We start from the raw sequence: 15,671 nt of genomic DNA on the forward strand, positions 1-15,671 counted from the left end.
TTTCCCTCCCCGCCCCTGAAGGTCCCTTGCCGGGTCCTGGATGTCCCCATGCCCTTCGCTCCCCGTCCCCTGTCCCGTCCTTGGCTCTCCTCTCCTTCTCCCTGGCCCTTCCGGGGACCTCAGCGCCCTCTCCCCGTCCTTCCCCCCGCGTCTGCCGGAGCGTCCGTGCCCGCGGCGTGGGACTCACCCACGCACTCGTTGGCCTCCCGGGCCGTCGCTCTCTGCCAGGGCCGGTCGTAGTGGAAGGGCTTGCAGCGGTCGCACTCGGGGCCGGCCGTGTTGTGCTTGCAGTCGCACACCAAGCTGTCGTCGCGGTCACGGACACAGCGCGACGCGTGGCCGTTGCACTTGCACCGCCCGCCGACCTGCAAGTCGGAGACGGCGTAGAAGTAGGAATCGCGGGCCAGCTCGGAGTCATCCTCGCTCTCGTCGCCGAAGGTGTGGAGGCGGCTGAAGGTCACCCTGATGTCGGTGGCCGTCACCCAGTCCTGCAGCACGGGCGAGTTGTCGAAGTCGTGGGCGGTGGGGCGGCCGTCCAGGGTGCTGAAGGCGATGAGCCCGCCGGAGAGGGGCCGCACGTCGGTGTGCGAGTCGGTGCAGACCGCCTCCTGCTCGTTCTGCTTGGTGATGGCGGCGCGGCTGGGCTTGTTGTACATCTTGCGGCACTGCGTGGAGTAGAACTGGAAGGGCACCCAGGTCTTGCCGTAGTCCATGGACTTGTGGATGGCCATGGACTCGGGGCGCGGCGAGCAGAACTGCAGGCTGACGTAGGTCACCTCGAATTTCTTGCCCAGGGAGAGGGTGAGGGTGACGTTGTGGGGGTACTGGACGTAGCTGTCGGACTGCCAGCAGGTCAGGTTGTGCGGGTTGTTGAGGTCGGTGAGGAAGGAGGGCGGGTGGGCGCGCTTGGGGTCGGAGGCGTTGCAGAGGTGGCAGGAGCGGACCTGCTCCTCGCCCTTCTCCGTCACCACGCAGTACCGCGACGGCGGCTTCCCGCAGGTGCTCGACACCTTCACCTCCTTCCCGAAGGCCGAGTTGACGAAGTCGGGGATGCAGCGGCGGGGCAGCCCGTGCTCGTCGTAGCAGGGGTCGGGCTGAGCCGTCTGCACGGCGAACATGCTCACGCCGTGGTAGCCGCCGCGCAGGGGCTGCGCCAGCCACGCCGCCGCCAGCAGCAGGGCCAGCGGCGCCTCCGCGCCCCTCCGCGGCATCCTGCGCAACCTCCGCGCGGCGTGGGGAGAGGAGGGAGGGGAGCCGCCGCTCTGGCGCGCAGCTCCGCGGGGCGACTTGGCCGACGGACGCGGTGCAGCGGCTCAGGGAGCCCGGAGCATCGCCCGCCCCGCGGCCAGCCCCGCGGAGAAAGGGGAGACCGCGACGGCGGCGGCACCACAAAAGTGCGGCTGGCGGCGGGGCTGGGTCCCGCCTGCCTCCCGCCCCGGCTCTCGCACGGAGAATGACTGGCGGTCCCAGCCCCCGCCGCGTTTGAGGTCATGCTAAAGGAGTGACATCGCGCTCAAGGAACAGAACAACGACATCCACTGGCGGCTCAGCCAGAGACACGCACAGGCCTCGGGGAGGGCGGGGGGGGGGGATGGGAGAGGGACGGAGCCCGCCCCGACACCGCGGCGATGGGCGCCACCGCCGCTGCGGGGCTCCCGAGCAGCCCCGAGGAGATGGGGAAGGGTCCTCCTGCTCCCCCCACCCGCCCCCTGTCCCTCTGTGGCCCCGACGGGGCTGGGGGAGGCCGGGGCTGCCCCCGCCCCAGGAGCTGGGGATGCTCCGGGGCATGGGGCGGGGAGAGGGGGGGAGCGGCCGGGAGGAGGCCCCCGCCTACCTGTGGGGACGCCAGAGGGACAGGATCGGGCCCACTCCCAGCTGGTCGCTGCTGGCCTCCCCTTCTCTACCAGGCCAGGTAGGGCCTGACCCCCTCAGCTGGACTGGGAGGGGGGGCTGGGGCAGAGCCACCGTCCAGTACAGGAGCCCGGAGCCCGCTTGGGCACCGGCCCCCTCCGAGGGGGCTCCCGGCGGGTCTCGGCCCGGAGCCTTCGCTCCTGGGAAAGAAACCGCGATGCCGGTGAAGTTGAACTGGGGGAAATCTCCAGTCCTTGGGCACGACACGGGAACTAAGGGGCCTGGCCACCCCCGGCAGATGGTTTGAGGGGGCTGATCTCGGTGAAGGGGCAGTTGCCCCGGCACAGCCCCGGGGACAGCCCGGGCACAGGGGCTGCGCGGCGACTCGCGCCGCTCCCCCTCGGTGCGCAGCTGGAAGGGGCGAGGAAGGGGTTAAAGGGCGACACTTGTCCCGCACCGGGCCGTGCCCCAGCCCCGGGCTCCCCTTCCCTCCCCAGCGGCCCCCCCGGTGCCGGGCGGGCCGCCCCCCCCGACGGCTGCCTCCCTCCGGATCCGCTCCAGCTCGGTCATCCCGGCCGGGGGGACCCCGCCGCCCCGACGTGCCGGTCCCGGCGGACGGTACCGAGGTCCCGGAGAGATGGTGCCGGGAGGGCGCGGAGAGGTTTCCTCCCGCGGCTCCCGGGCGCCCTGCTCGCCCCCCTTCCCTCCCTCCTTGATTAAAAGGGCACTTTTATTTTTCCAACGGAGGTGCCCTCTCTCGGAGCGCTGCCCACGCCGTGTCACTCAAGCGGCCGGGCCCTGGCACGGCGGCGCGGTCCCCTCCCCGGCGAGCCCCGGCGGGGCGGCCCGAGGGGACGGGGCTGCCCGGGCAGCGACGAGCCCCAGGCCGGCCTCCGCCCCCTCCCCTCCGCCCGCCCCTCTCCCCGCTTTGAATTCCTTGCCACCGAGCTGAATAAAAGTGGTTGTTGTAAATTGAATTAGTGCCTGATTAATCTGCTCCCGGGCCTGCTAGCCCAGCGGGGCGTCTTTGGCAATGCAACCGCCTTCCCTGCAGGGCAGCGGGGGCTCCGCAGCCTCCCTGCCCCCATCGCTCCCCCCGGATCCCCCCCGCACCCCCCCCCCCCCCCCCAGCCCCGCCACTGACGAGATTTGTTAACTCTTCCCCGGGAAACGGCCCCTCCGTCCTGCTCCCGGTGCCTTTGCTGTTCCTTCGCCGAAGGAAGAGGGGGGGCTGTGTATGGGGATGCGGTCGGCCCGGGACTGGGGGGGTCCCAGTCCTGCTGGTCCCCCCCGAGCCGCCCAGGGACGCAGCCCGGCACACCCGGGTCACTCACACGCACAGTCCCGGTGGATCCCAGCCCCGGAGAGATTTTTCTCCCCGCTCTTGACTGCGGACAGATTTGCAGGATGGTGGGGGGGTGCCGGTGGTACCGTCCAGCTCTGGAGGAGCTCTAAGGAGGGAGGGGGAGGAATTCAGACCAGACTGTCCCGGGCCGTCGGGGACAGGCCCGGGGAGCGGCTGCGGGAGGCCCCCGGGGGCACGGCCGCCCGATGCGGGCTCTCCCCGGCTCGGCCCCGGCTGTGCGGGCCCGGGCTGCGCCCCCCGAGCCTGCCCAGGTGACACCCGCCGGAGCCGGTGCGTCTGCCGGGCCCCCGGCACCGCTTTGCCTAGCCAGGCGCCCCAAATCCGGGCCCGTCACCCCCCCGGGTGCCTGTTCTGACCATCCCCGCCCGTCGTGGCTGAGCCCTCGCTCTCTGCTCGCCCCGTGCTTCTCCTCCGACCACGCGTGTCCGAGGCCAGCCCTTCCCCGCGGGATCTCCGTCCGCCCGTGCCCGGGCCGTGCCGGGGCGGCGGAGGGACGGAGCGACCGGCTCCTGTGTCCGGGGGGAGGGCGCGGGGCCCGGCTCGGAGCGCGGCAGGTGCCGCTGCCTGGACCCGCGTTTCCCCCGGGGTAAGATGCGGGTTTGGCTCCGGCTGCCCCCGACCCCCCGCGACCCTCTCGCCGGCCCCGGCCGCAGGGCAGGGCAGAAATTTCCGCGTTTCTTCAAAATCTGTGAGAGTTTTTAAAGGCCCCCCCCCCCGGCCCCTCCAGCCCACACTGGTCTTTACCGCCTCGCAGCAAAAAATAAGGGGGGTGTCTAAAAAAACCCCGACCCACGTGAAACTCCCCAGCAAAGCCGAGGAGCTGCTTAATCTCATTAGCAGGGTGTTAATTTAAGAACCATCCGGCGCTGCCGAGCGCGGGGGGACGGGGCTGCCCGGCGGCCGGGGCTGCCGCCTCCCTCCTGCCTTCTCGCCGGGCTTGGTCGGTGTTTCACAACCCTCGGGGTTTGTAATGGCTCTTGCGGTCATCAACGTGATTTACTGAGGCTTTCCTCTAATTACCTCGCCCTCGAGCTATTAAATGCATGTAAGCAGCTCCGCGGGGACCGAGGTGCAGCTCCCCGGGGCCCGGGACCGAGTCTGTCCGTCCCCCCTGGGTCAGGGGGGCCTGGGGCCGTCCCGGAGGGATGGAGGAAGGGAGATGCTCGGTCCACCGGGCCGTGCTCCCCACCCCCGGCTCGCCCCCTACTTCGGGTTTGATTTTCCGTTCATTAACCACCAGCTAGCCCCGGGACTGCCCTGGCTGGGACGGGGGCACACGGATCCTCGCCGGCTGCAGCCCCGCTGCGACCCCGCTGCGCTCTCGCTCTCACCGGGGCCGGAGCATCGCCGGTACCAGCACCGGGAGCGGAGATCTCCGGTATCTGCGGTACCGGCCGGGGCAGTCCGAGGCCGGGCCCGGGCCCGTTCGCCCCGAGTCTGGCTGGGGAGAAGCCCCGGTGGAGCGGGAGGGAGAAGGGCTTTATTTCAGCCCCACCGGGGGCAGCCGGGAAAGGCGGCCCCGGCGCTCAGAGCCTGTTTTAAAAGTCAAATCGCTTCGGGTGCCGGAGCTCGTCCACCTCCCCGGGAACAATGCGCTGCCCCGGGCCCATCTCCCCCTGCCACCGCCCGGCCTTGCGTTTTGGAGAAGGGAGGGGGAAAACCCAACCAGATCTTCCCCTCCTCAAATATCTGGGGGCCGTCCCCCCGGCGGGGACCGGGAGCGGCTGGAAAAGCAGAGAAGACCCGGGTTGAAATAATCAGGAGCGATTTATTCCCCTGGAGTGACAGTTCTTTTGAGCAGTTGCCGAATGGCAGTTTCTGTCTTTCTGAAAGCTTTTCTTCCAGATTCTGTTCAGATTAGGCTGGGGAGATGAATGAGGCCATTATCCAGCCCAGTAGCTATTCTGAAATGCCAAATTAATTACCAAGGGCTAAATCAAGCCGATGGGGGCTGGGGGGGGGGGGGGGGGGCGGCGGTTTGAGGTGTGAAAATATCTCCGCGATCTTTTAAACCCGGGCACCGGGGGCGGCCGGGGTGCCTCCCGCCAGCCTCACTCCGCAGGTGCGGGGGGGGGCAGCGGAGCGGGCGAGGAGACTCCGCGGGGTCCTGCTCCGGCTCCCCCCTCCCCGGCTCCGGCACGGCCCCGCCGGCTGCCGCAGCTCTTCCCTCCGGCGGGGCGGGGGGCTCCGGGGCCGCCGGGCCCCGCGGGCTTCCGGGCAGGGCTGAGCCGCAGCCGCCGGTCCTCGCGCGGATGCTCGGGGCTCCGGGAGCTCCCGGCGGGACGCGCCGCCTCCCGCCCGCTGGCCCCGGGGCTGAGAAGGGGGCAGCCCGGTGGCCCCGGCCAGACTCGCCCCACGCCGGCCGCGGCTCTTTGCCGCCGGCTGGGCCGCCGCGGAGGGAGCCCGGGGAGTTTCATGGTTTCCTGAGCTCCAAAGGGCCGGCTCGGGGATGCAAAATGAGACCAACCGGTCGCTCGTTGCGGGCCGGCGAGGTTTGCGATGCGAGGGGGAAGGAGGAGGACGAGGGATGTGTGCAGGGATGCGGGGATGAGAGGATGCAGGGATACAGGGATGCTGCTTCGGAGGGCCCCGGTGCAGAGGCACGGCCCGCACTGGGGTGGGGGGGGCGTTACAGAAACACCGCGCAGGAAGGAGAGAAGAGCTGGCCGGTACCCCAGGATGTCCCAAGGGAATTAGGCAAGAAGGCACCGCTGGCTCTTCCCGGACTTATGTTTCTGCCAGCGCAGATCACAACACTTGCACATGACATTTAATTCCCCACCCTAAAGCTCTTTGGCTCTCAGCAGGCAGTTAGCATTATTCTTGTTGTGCTGATATTTAGGCTTTGCCTCCCACACAAGTGCAGCTCGTCATAAACCCCTGATCACTTTGTAGATCCCTGGCCTGTAATCCAGTTTTCTCATCACTTCCTGGGAAAGCACACCTTTGGCTCCTCTCATTTCTGCAAACTATTGCACAAATTTTGTGCAAAAAAATTGTTTAGGGAATAGTGAGTAGAGCCTGCCTATCAACTTTTGGTGGGGGGACAGGCGGGCATGTGGCTGGTGCTGAATCTTCTGCAGCAAATGCACATGGCCAGTGACATCCCGGTTGAGCCTGTCGAAACCGTGGGCAGAACTTCTGGCAGCATGAGAGCAGAGCTAGGCAAGACTTTTCCTTACACTAGACAGTCCTTGCAAAAGAGGAATAAGCAACGAAGAGATTTCCCAGGGGCTGAGAAGTGGGCTGTAGAAGGAATCAAGCCTTTAATGTAAATTGGTCGTGGCTGGCAGAGACCACTGAACACTGGGCTATTCAGCATCTCTGTGAACCTCTAATGATCAACTTGGTTTTCAATTATACACCCAGAATTGCCACCAAGTGAGATAAGCCTCTGGAATAGTATATTTTCTCTTGCAAAATGTTTTCTTTAGGGCAGGCAGACTAGAAAGCTCTGTGTGTAATATTCGATTTATTTGGAGCAGACCAGCCTGACATGCAGCAGCCTGGGGAGCTCCCGGCCATACCAAGTGGGTACCCAAATGGCTCACGCACTCCTGGGGACATGCAGGTGGTTCAGCCACTGCAGAGAGTTACAGCAGGGCAGGGACCAAATATACCCAAGGAAACAGAGGTGCTCCTTGATGGTAAAATTGTTAAATGCTGTGATTTATTTGTGTGCTTCTCTGCAGAAACAATGGTTTAATTTGGATGGGTGCAGATGTAGCAGAACAAAAAATAATGCAGCTTAGCCCGGAAAATGCTGACATACATTAGACATACTGCTGAGGTGAAAAAGTGGATGTTACATGGCATAGCCCAGAAACACACACAGACCCTCCAGACTTCAGTTGCTCATGCACCCCTAAGAAGGCTACCCTGTATTTTCAAGCTATTTCCAAGGTAAAATTACTCTTCTGAGCAATATATTACAAGGAGTGGGACAAGAGGAGCACAGTGACCTTACAAGAATGTTCTGAGCTCAATGGGAAAAAAATACCAGAAGTGAATTGGGAGCTCGTTCTGCTGGGAATGCCCCGGCACAGCTGAAGAAACCTCACCACAGTGAATTGATGGAGGCCTGGTGGGACCACCTGCACTGATGGAGGGAAGGAACCCTGCATGTTTCTGGGCACAGGCGGTGTGACCCCACTTTCATGGATCTGGAGGACTCTGCTGTCAGGCTGAGATATGGGATGTGCAGGGTGACGAAAACAGGTTTGGGCTTGGAGGAGGCGGATTCTTGCACAAACTTTGCTGGGAATCTGCATGGGGTGGAGGGGATGGGGACAGCTGAATTATTCAGTAAAATATTTCATCCAGAGAGACTTCTGCCAAGTTTGTGGGGCTTTGGGAAGAGATGGTAGGACAAATATGAGCAGGGTTTGTCCCGCACACCTTTAGTGGTGCAGCAGAAGCCATTCTGCAGACATTTTTAGATGATCAAAACATCCACCTGGATCTCAGGGGACCTGGGAGCAAGCCCACACTTTGCAAAGACTTTCTGCTGGTTTTAGGACTATTTTCTGTATTTGTGGGCCTGACTCAGAGAGGCAGCAGAGCAATTCACAAATCCCTGCTGTCCCTGGTCTCTGGAGACAGACCTCCTCGAGGACCCCAGGCTCTGCACCCACCTAAGACCACTCAGCTCAGCTTCTGTCCCCTGCCTTAAGGCAGTTTGGGACTCCAAGTGAGGATCCCTGCCCCAGGTACCCAGCTCTGACTGCACCGTGCATTTTGCACAGGGGTTTAGTGTCTCTACTCCAGCCGCCCCTCCGCTCCCGGCAGAAGGAGGCTTTGGGATGTGCCGACTTTCCCATCTGTGGTGTTTGGAGATGACCCAGGCTTGGTGGGCTCAAGCACTTTCGCAGCAGCTGCTGTCCCTGGCTGTCCCTGGGGCAGAGGATGCCACCGCCCTGGCACTGGCTGCCCCGAGGTGACCATGACCCTCCTGCGCTGAGGAAGAGCCTGGCAGGGATCCTGCTCCTGCCTGTCCCCGCTCTCATTTACAGGTAATTGGCAGCAAACAGAGCAGAAGGGAAGACACTCAGGGTGGGTTCCTTGGGTGCAATCTGACCTCCACAGACATCAATCGTCCTTGACATCTCATTTTTTTAATTATTTCTACTTTTTCTTGCACGTGCAGTGGCTTTGCAGGGAGCAAAGCAAAGTTTCTTTGCTTCCTGCAGAGAGGGAGCAAAGCAGAGCCGAGAGCCGAGCAGGGCTTCCCTGCCTGACCGGCGCTGCCTGACACGGCAGCTCGGAGTCACGGGTGCCATGAGCTGCCTCCTGTCCCTTTGGGAGGAAAAGAGCCTTGATTCAGAAGCACCTGCTCCTGGGCCCTGTTTAGGGAGGATAACAGCAAAGTCTGTTCCTCTTGAGTTTAGAGCAGTATTACTCAAAGAAAATGGATCCTTTTACTCGCTGCTCTGACTCGCTTTAGCAGAATCTGAGCAGCAACTCAGACACAAGAGTTCTGGTGCGAAGGGAACCCAGAGGGAGAAGAAAACTGGTCAGTGTTATAGCAGCAGCCAAATGTTGCCCAGAGCAAAGAGAGAGCAGCCAGGACAGTGAAACCACAGCCTTGCAGAGGGCAGGGACACGGCAGTGAGCAATGTACAGTGAGAAATGTTCCTTTAAAATAACTAACGTTCCTTTAAAGTAATTAATTTGAGCAGAGATGATTCCTCACCTACATTACAGAAATGTTTGCTGGACACAATGAACACTGTTGATATCAGTCCAGTGCTCTTTGTCTCTGGTGTAAGGAAATGGCCTATGTAGAGACTTCCTACCTCGACAGACACTGTTTAGGAGAACCCAAAACCATAATTTCATATGGGACTTCTGAAAGGCCAGGGAGCTGAAACACAGATCTTCTTGCTGGGAATTTTCCTCCCCACTGATTCAGAATAGAGCTGTGAAAAGGAATTTGATCTTCTTAAGCCAGTGTAAGGTAAAGATGGAACCTGGGCAGAGCTTCAGGGGGAGAGGGAGGGTGCGTGGCTGAGGCTGGGGCCAGGGCAGGCAGGACTGGGTGTATTTCAGCTACCTAAGGAGCAGGATTATTGAAACGTGGGTCCCCAGAGCTTCTGAATTCCCACCACCTAGTAACTCCCTTTGCCAAATAATTAACTCTTCTCCAGCATTTGCTTTGCAGTGATGAGTGGGCTCATGGGGCTCAGCTCCATGTGGCAGTCCTGGGGCAGACTTTTATTTCAGCATCACAGACGAAGTGGGTGTTTCGTTGCTTTCTTTGTTTAAAAATACAAAAAAAAAAAAAATTCCAGAAAGCATCCTGTCCCCTTGGGGAAGAAGTGGGGGATCTGTAGGAACTGAGCCAGCACAGCTGGGTTTATCCATGGGTCTGGGCAAAGAGGGTCATGCAAACGGCCATACAGGTTTTGTACCTTCCTTAAGCAGAGTATCATCTTGACATGAGGCGGGTGCTGGGGGGCTTCCTGGCATCCCCAACCCGCCTTTGCAAAGGGAGGCTGCTGAGACTGTGCCTGGCCCTGTGCGATGACATGTCACCTTGGCAGGACCACGGGAAACATGTTTTTCAGGAGCCTTACCCAGAGTGCTTTGCAGAATTTGGTCTCTTTTTGGCAGCTGTCCTAACCTAATTATAATTAAGTATGTATTAAGCTGGGATGAAGTGGCCTTCGAGTGGCTATAACCCTTTAATAGGGGAACTTCCAGTCAGGCAGCGGGAGCACGGCTCAGGCCGGGCAGTGAAGCATTGCGTGAGCCCTGGACATGGCCTGTTGGGGATGGGACCAGCAGCTCCAGCAGAGGAACCTGCCTGTGTTTCCCTCCCGAGGACACAGAGCCCTGGCCCTGCTCCATCCCCGGGCTGGGGTACGCAGAGACCCCGGCTACACAGGGCTGCCCACCCCAGTGCTGGGGCAGAGCTCCAGAGCTTTATCTAGGGGCTGTCTCCACACTTCCAGCGGTGTCATTGCACCCATGGGACGGTTGGCGGTGGGGGACGGGTGCGTCTGAGGGAGCACAGCCAACAGGCACCACGTCTGCCCTGTCACGGCACTCCCCACACATCGTCCCCGTGCTCTGGGGGGTCCACACTATCCCAAACCCATGCGGGAGACCCCCTGCCCCAGCGCAGCGGGTGCCAGTGCCCAGCGGCGGGCACCGCCCTGTCTCATCTGGCTCCCTTGCAAGGGCAAAGCAGCTGGGGAGCGCTTGTCTGCCGAGCCGAATTCCTCGCTGTCGACTGCTGCTCAGCGGCACTGTCGCCCGCCTGCAAGCTGATCCCCGCCGCGCACGTCCCGGCGTGCCCGAGCACCGGGACTGCTGGCGGGGAGAGGGGCTGAGAAGTGTGAAGGACGGGGATTGAGGCAATGGTGAGAGAAGGCAAGTGGGCAACTCTGGGTCAGCCTCAATTTCCCCAGATATTAAGCAGAGGAATGATGCTCTCACCCTTTATAGAGCTCTTTGCTCTATGCAGCAGCAAAGGCTGCTACAGACTGAAGCCGGTGGTGGTTGCAGTTCCCATCCCTGCTCCCAGATGCCTCAGTAACAAGGGGTAGCAGGAGGTAAAAGCTGCTTTTTCTGTCCTGGCACGCTAATGCCCCATCCCTACCCTCTATGGCTTCAATAATCCCCTATTGTTTTTCAGTGCTTGTCATGTGTTAGAGAAAAGAAAAACCATTCTCCCAGCACACTGCCTGGGTTTGATTCTGCTGGAAAACAGTCTTATCTCCAGGGTCCTGCCTGTCCCCGTCTCCCCAGTCGATGCACGCAGACGCCACCCATCAGAGGACGAATTCCAGCTCTGACCAACTCATGTCCATCAAACACCACACCAGGACCTCACTGCCTGTACCACTGCTCCCTCCTTCTGCCCCTGACACAGGTCTCCTGGTCACTTGGTGGCATTGATAGGTGTGTGGTGACAGATGTAATAAAATGTTACTGCTGTGAGAGTTAATATACGGCATAAGCCGTTCCTGTGCCATCCCAGAACACACAGATGAAGGTACACAACTCTGCACTGCCTGAGACCCGGAGAGCATGGAGATATGCGTAACACATCCACCCTTGCTGGCCTCTGATACACCAGTGGTTTTGGTTTTATAATCATCTTGTTTAAAGACAAAAGTTTGCAAATCTGAGCCTGGAAACACCAACGAAACCTCAGAGGATTTTCCGAGTATGAAGTGGCTTTACTATAAATGAAAATTAGAGCATCAAGATGAAACTAGTCCCTGGGGGTGTGTGTGACAAATCGATTGAAGTTTAAGGATTTAAGGACAGCACAGTGTCCGTGGGGGGTCTCCTGCCTGGAGATGTCCTGCAGTTGCTGTGGTCTTTGCTCAGGGCTACCCACTGCCCACCCGCGCGGCTCCCCTCGCCCTGCCTGCTCAGACCCTCCTGCCTTGTTGCCCCCAAAGGAGAATTGCCGAGGGGCTGCTCCAGGGGCTTTGCTGGGTCACCTGGCAGAGCCAACTTTCTAGTATCTTTATAACAGGCTCCCAAAAGCTGTGTGCTCCCTCAGTGAACTTGATGCAGTTTTGCAGCCCAGGAGAAAAGTTAAATGGCGTTTCCGCCAGGGCTTGGGAAAATGCCGTCGTTATGGCCACTCGCTCGCGGTGTCCCTGAGGAAGCCTTGCTCTGATCACCACCAGCTTGCAGGCCGCCGACCGTTTTGGTGACTGGCTTGCTGAACCTGTACTGGCTGGGGCAACTCTCAGGCATCCTCTGCTGCCAGCTTCCCAGTCGCCACATCCAGCTTTTCCCAGCCCAGGACCTGCAAGTCACTGTCCACAGGGCATGCGGCTGCCTGCCCTGTCCCCTTCCCTTTATTTTTATGGGAGTTATTCCAGCCTGAGGGCTAAAGGTAAGCAGGCTGGGGGGGGACATCTCTGAAAGGTTTGTGAGGTGCTCTTACTGTCACAGTTTGCTTTCCCCAAAGCTCCCGGCATCCTTTCACCTGCACGCCTCCAGAAAAGCCCTTAAAGCACATACCTAACATTAAATACATGGTTGAATGCATGTTGAAGTCAGTGTGACTTCAGTAGTGGCTCATGTGCTGGAGTGGGAGCTGAGTTCCCAGCATGGGAAGGGCTCACTGCCTGTGGGAGGTTTCCCCTGGGATTTTGCATTCCAAGGGTATGTGCTAGGAGTTGTTCAGGAGATGGGCACTGGCATTTCCCTGCCTTCTGCAACCCCTGCATATTCCCAGCCCCTGTCAGGTCAGGTCCTCCCCAGACCTTTGCTGAAAGCACCTCTGGCTGATGGACTTTGTCCTTCTGAATGAAGCAGGATGGCCCCAAACCTTTCCCATCGAAGACAACAGTGACCTCAGATGGCATTGCTGTTACCTTCATGTCTCCTTTTACATGTGTTACCTGGCTCTGTGCCGCCAATTCACTCTCGGAGGCAGCCGGAGCTATCCCTGCGCAGCAGAGCCCTCCCCTGGCTGGCACAGGCCAGCTCTGTCCCGCTTTGGGCCTCTTTTGGTCGGGTTGGGTGGGATTGGGTGTCCAGAAGGTGAGGTCTCTTCCCATTTTGGTCATCTACCCGAGGGTGAGATAACTCTGCCTACAAATACCATTTTCTCCTCATTGCTAATCTGGGCACATAATTCAGATGCCTGCAGGGGATGTTGAGTTTGTCACCTGGATAGGTGACTCTGACGCAGCTGACCAGGACGAATGTCCCTCTCCCCGTTTGGCTTATCCCAAGATGCATCTGCAGAGGATTTGCAGGGGGTGTCTACTTTTATTTAAAACAAACAGAAATAAAGAAATTCACTTAAAAAAAAATCCACTGAAACAGCCTGAGGCCCTGCTGCCATCTACCGGGGCTCAGTGCCGAGCCCCCGGCGCAGCTGTGGGACGGGGATGGGGCCCACCCCGGGCGGAGGGGCCCCCCCCGCTTGCTGGGAAGGGGGCAAAGTCACTGGCCTCGCTGCCCTGGATCCGACTGCAGGCTCATTTGGGAGCAAAACCACTGGAGAGCCCCAAGGATCCCGGCTGAGGAGCTTGGCTGTCCCCTGCTCCTCCAGGCTGGGACTTGCAGAGGTATTTTGGCACCTGTATTGGGGGAAGCAGAGCCCAGCTCTGGAGGGACACAGGCACCTGTGGTTTCTACTCTCTGATCTGATTTTCAGATTCACACCTGATGCCTTCCTCATCCATCATAAAATGTGCATTCAGGATGTGCCTCTGCCTTTGGGCAGCAGGGGTGGCAGGGATGTGGGCATGTCTGGATGGGTGCTGCCTCGAGGACCTCGTGGCTGCCCTGGGTGTCAGGGCTGTGAGCAGGGAAGAAGCAGAGACTGCAGATGCCCTGGGCTCACAGCATCCTTCAAACGCTGCCACCTCCACACCCGGATGTGTGGGCTGCCCAGGAGCGCGGCTGGCTCTCCCCAGGCCTGGGGGCAGCACAGCCCATCGCCGATGTACAACCAGCTCTGGTGGTTTCCCAGAAGGTTTATTCAGCCCCATCATGCCACGGAACAAGGCCAACTGGTTATGGCTACATCTTCAACTTGTGGTGCCCAGAACAAGCTCCCAAATCCAGGCTTTGGCACCATTGATCGCTGCCGAGGCGTTCACCAGGAGCTGTTACGCTCTGGTACGTGGAAGGTGGAGGTGGCTCTGGAGGCTCAGAGGCAGCTGGGACAGAGGCTGCTGGGCTGAGTGTCACCATGGTCACAGCTATCACGGTACCCACAAACTCCCACCGGCCTCACATCGTCTCTCCTCCAGGCTGACCCCAGGAAAGCTGCCAGAGGCAGAGCCCTCCCTGGGGAGGTGCCTTCTAGGGGTGCATGGCCCAGCTGGGTGCAGCCAGGGACGGCTGAGCTGCCCCCCCACCCCCCGAGTGGCGCTCAGCCCCCCACCATCCCTGCAGTTCTCCGGCAGGACACAGGGTGGAAACCTCAGCCCGTGCGAGAGCCGCTCCAGCCCCGGCTCCTTCCCAGGGCTCTGCCCCTCCCCGGTGCCGCCTTGCCCGGGTTCCCGATGGCCCGGGGGGGCGATCCAGCCCAGGGATCACCCTGCTGCAAAGGCCTGGGGAAACTGGAGCAGACGAGGAAGATCTGAAATGTGAGGAACAGGGGATTCCAGCTTTGGGAGAGAGGTTTTTGTTCAGGCAAGGTTGGGACAGGGCCAGCTCTGCATGTGAGGGGACTTTTTGCAGCAGCATCTTACTCAAGCAGTCGTTGAGTAAAGCCAGGATGCAGCTCTTGGAGCAGGTGAAAGGGCAGCAGCTGAGCGGGCACAGCTGGAGCCGCCGAGCATCTTTGCCCACCGAGCTGAACGGAGGGGCATGGCAGGAGGATGTGCAAACCAACCCTCTGCTCAGCTCAGCTCCATGCTGGGGAAGCGGCCCCATGGTGCTGCATCCCATCTGGGTGCTGTGGCCAAGCGAAGTCAGGTGAGCAAAGGGTGGGAAACCCGGCAGCACCGGGGCTTTGCGCTTGCGGGAGGACCGAGCCAAGGCAGATGTTTTGACACAAAGGAATGGTCATCACAAAGTGTGATGAAGCGGTCTTCTCCATAAACCACAGACAATAAGAGAAGTCACGGGAATTATTAGCCTCAGGCAGGTTAGGACTGGCACAGGGAAAGGCTTTCTAGCAGTAAGGACAGAGCCATGCTGGCATTGCCAGGGATGCTGCAGATCCCCTGTCCTCAGCAGGCTCCAGAACAGGGCAGCCAAATGTCTGCAGCAATGGCTGCGAAGCCATTCTGCCTTGGTGCAGGGCTCCAGCACTCTCCTGTTTCCATCCCAGCTCTGATTTCTGCACCCCTTTCTTGTTCTTCCCTGTTTCTCCTGTAGGCAAAGAGCACCCTATCCTCTTCCAGAGCTCTGCCTCACTCATTGCCAGCTACAAACTGTGTCCTGGAAAGAGCACTGGCTGCTTGCATAGCAATGCACGGCTGGCTCGGAAACCCAAACCACAGCGTGATGTGGCCATGGGGGCAGGAGGGGTGTGTGGCTCCTTCTCTTGCAATGACCACTATAATTGTTAATATTACAGTGGGGAAGATGTTTGTTTTTACTGCACCAAAGTTTTACCCAGACTTTTACTCATCTTGCTTCTCCCTGTGACAAGCGTGAATGGCTTCCAGCAAGCATCCATGTGGTTTTGAGCCATGTAAAAGTCGGAGACTAAAATAGAAATGGTCCTGAGGGCTGCAGGGTGAATCAGCCAGGGTGAGACCTACTGCATCACCTTCTCACAGGTGGGAAACTGAGGCACAGAAGGCTGAATGTTCCCTAGGGCATCAGTGGCAGTCAGGGGAGCTGAGCCATGATCTCCCAAGACCAGGATCAGACTTTCTCTGTGGAAGAAGGCACCTGAGAAAGAGGTGGAAGAGAACCAGGAGTTAGCGGGGGTTTGCTCCAGGCACCCCAAGTCCTTCATGGGGCAGGAGAACGGAAAAGTGCAGATCAGACAAGTATTCGCCTGCCAGAAGTG

The 15,671-nt window shown here is 60.1% G+C and overlaps 1 protein-coding gene across 1 annotated transcript in view; it reads right to left on the bottom strand.

Annotated features, from left to right (window-relative positions):
• Positions 1 to 1,543, bottom strand: part of NTN1 (netrin 1) — a 105,021-nt gene extending 103,478 nt beyond the window's left edge. The window contains exon 1 of the mRNA XM_074889257.1: positions 188 to 1,543. Coding sequence (XP_074745358.1) covers positions 188 to 1,211 — 1,024 coding nt within the window. The 5' untranslated portion in view covers positions 1,212 to 1,543. The remainder of the gene's footprint in view (positions 1 to 187) is intronic.
• Between the last annotated feature and the right edge of the window lie 14,128 nt (positions 1,544 to 15,671).

This window comes from Strix uralensis, chromosome 19, assembly GCF_047716275.1.
Source record: "Strix uralensis isolate ZFMK-TIS-50842 chromosome 19, bStrUra1, whole genome shotgun sequence".
Lineage (NCBI taxonomy): Eukaryota > Metazoa > Chordata > Aves > Strigiformes > Strigidae > Strix > Strix uralensis.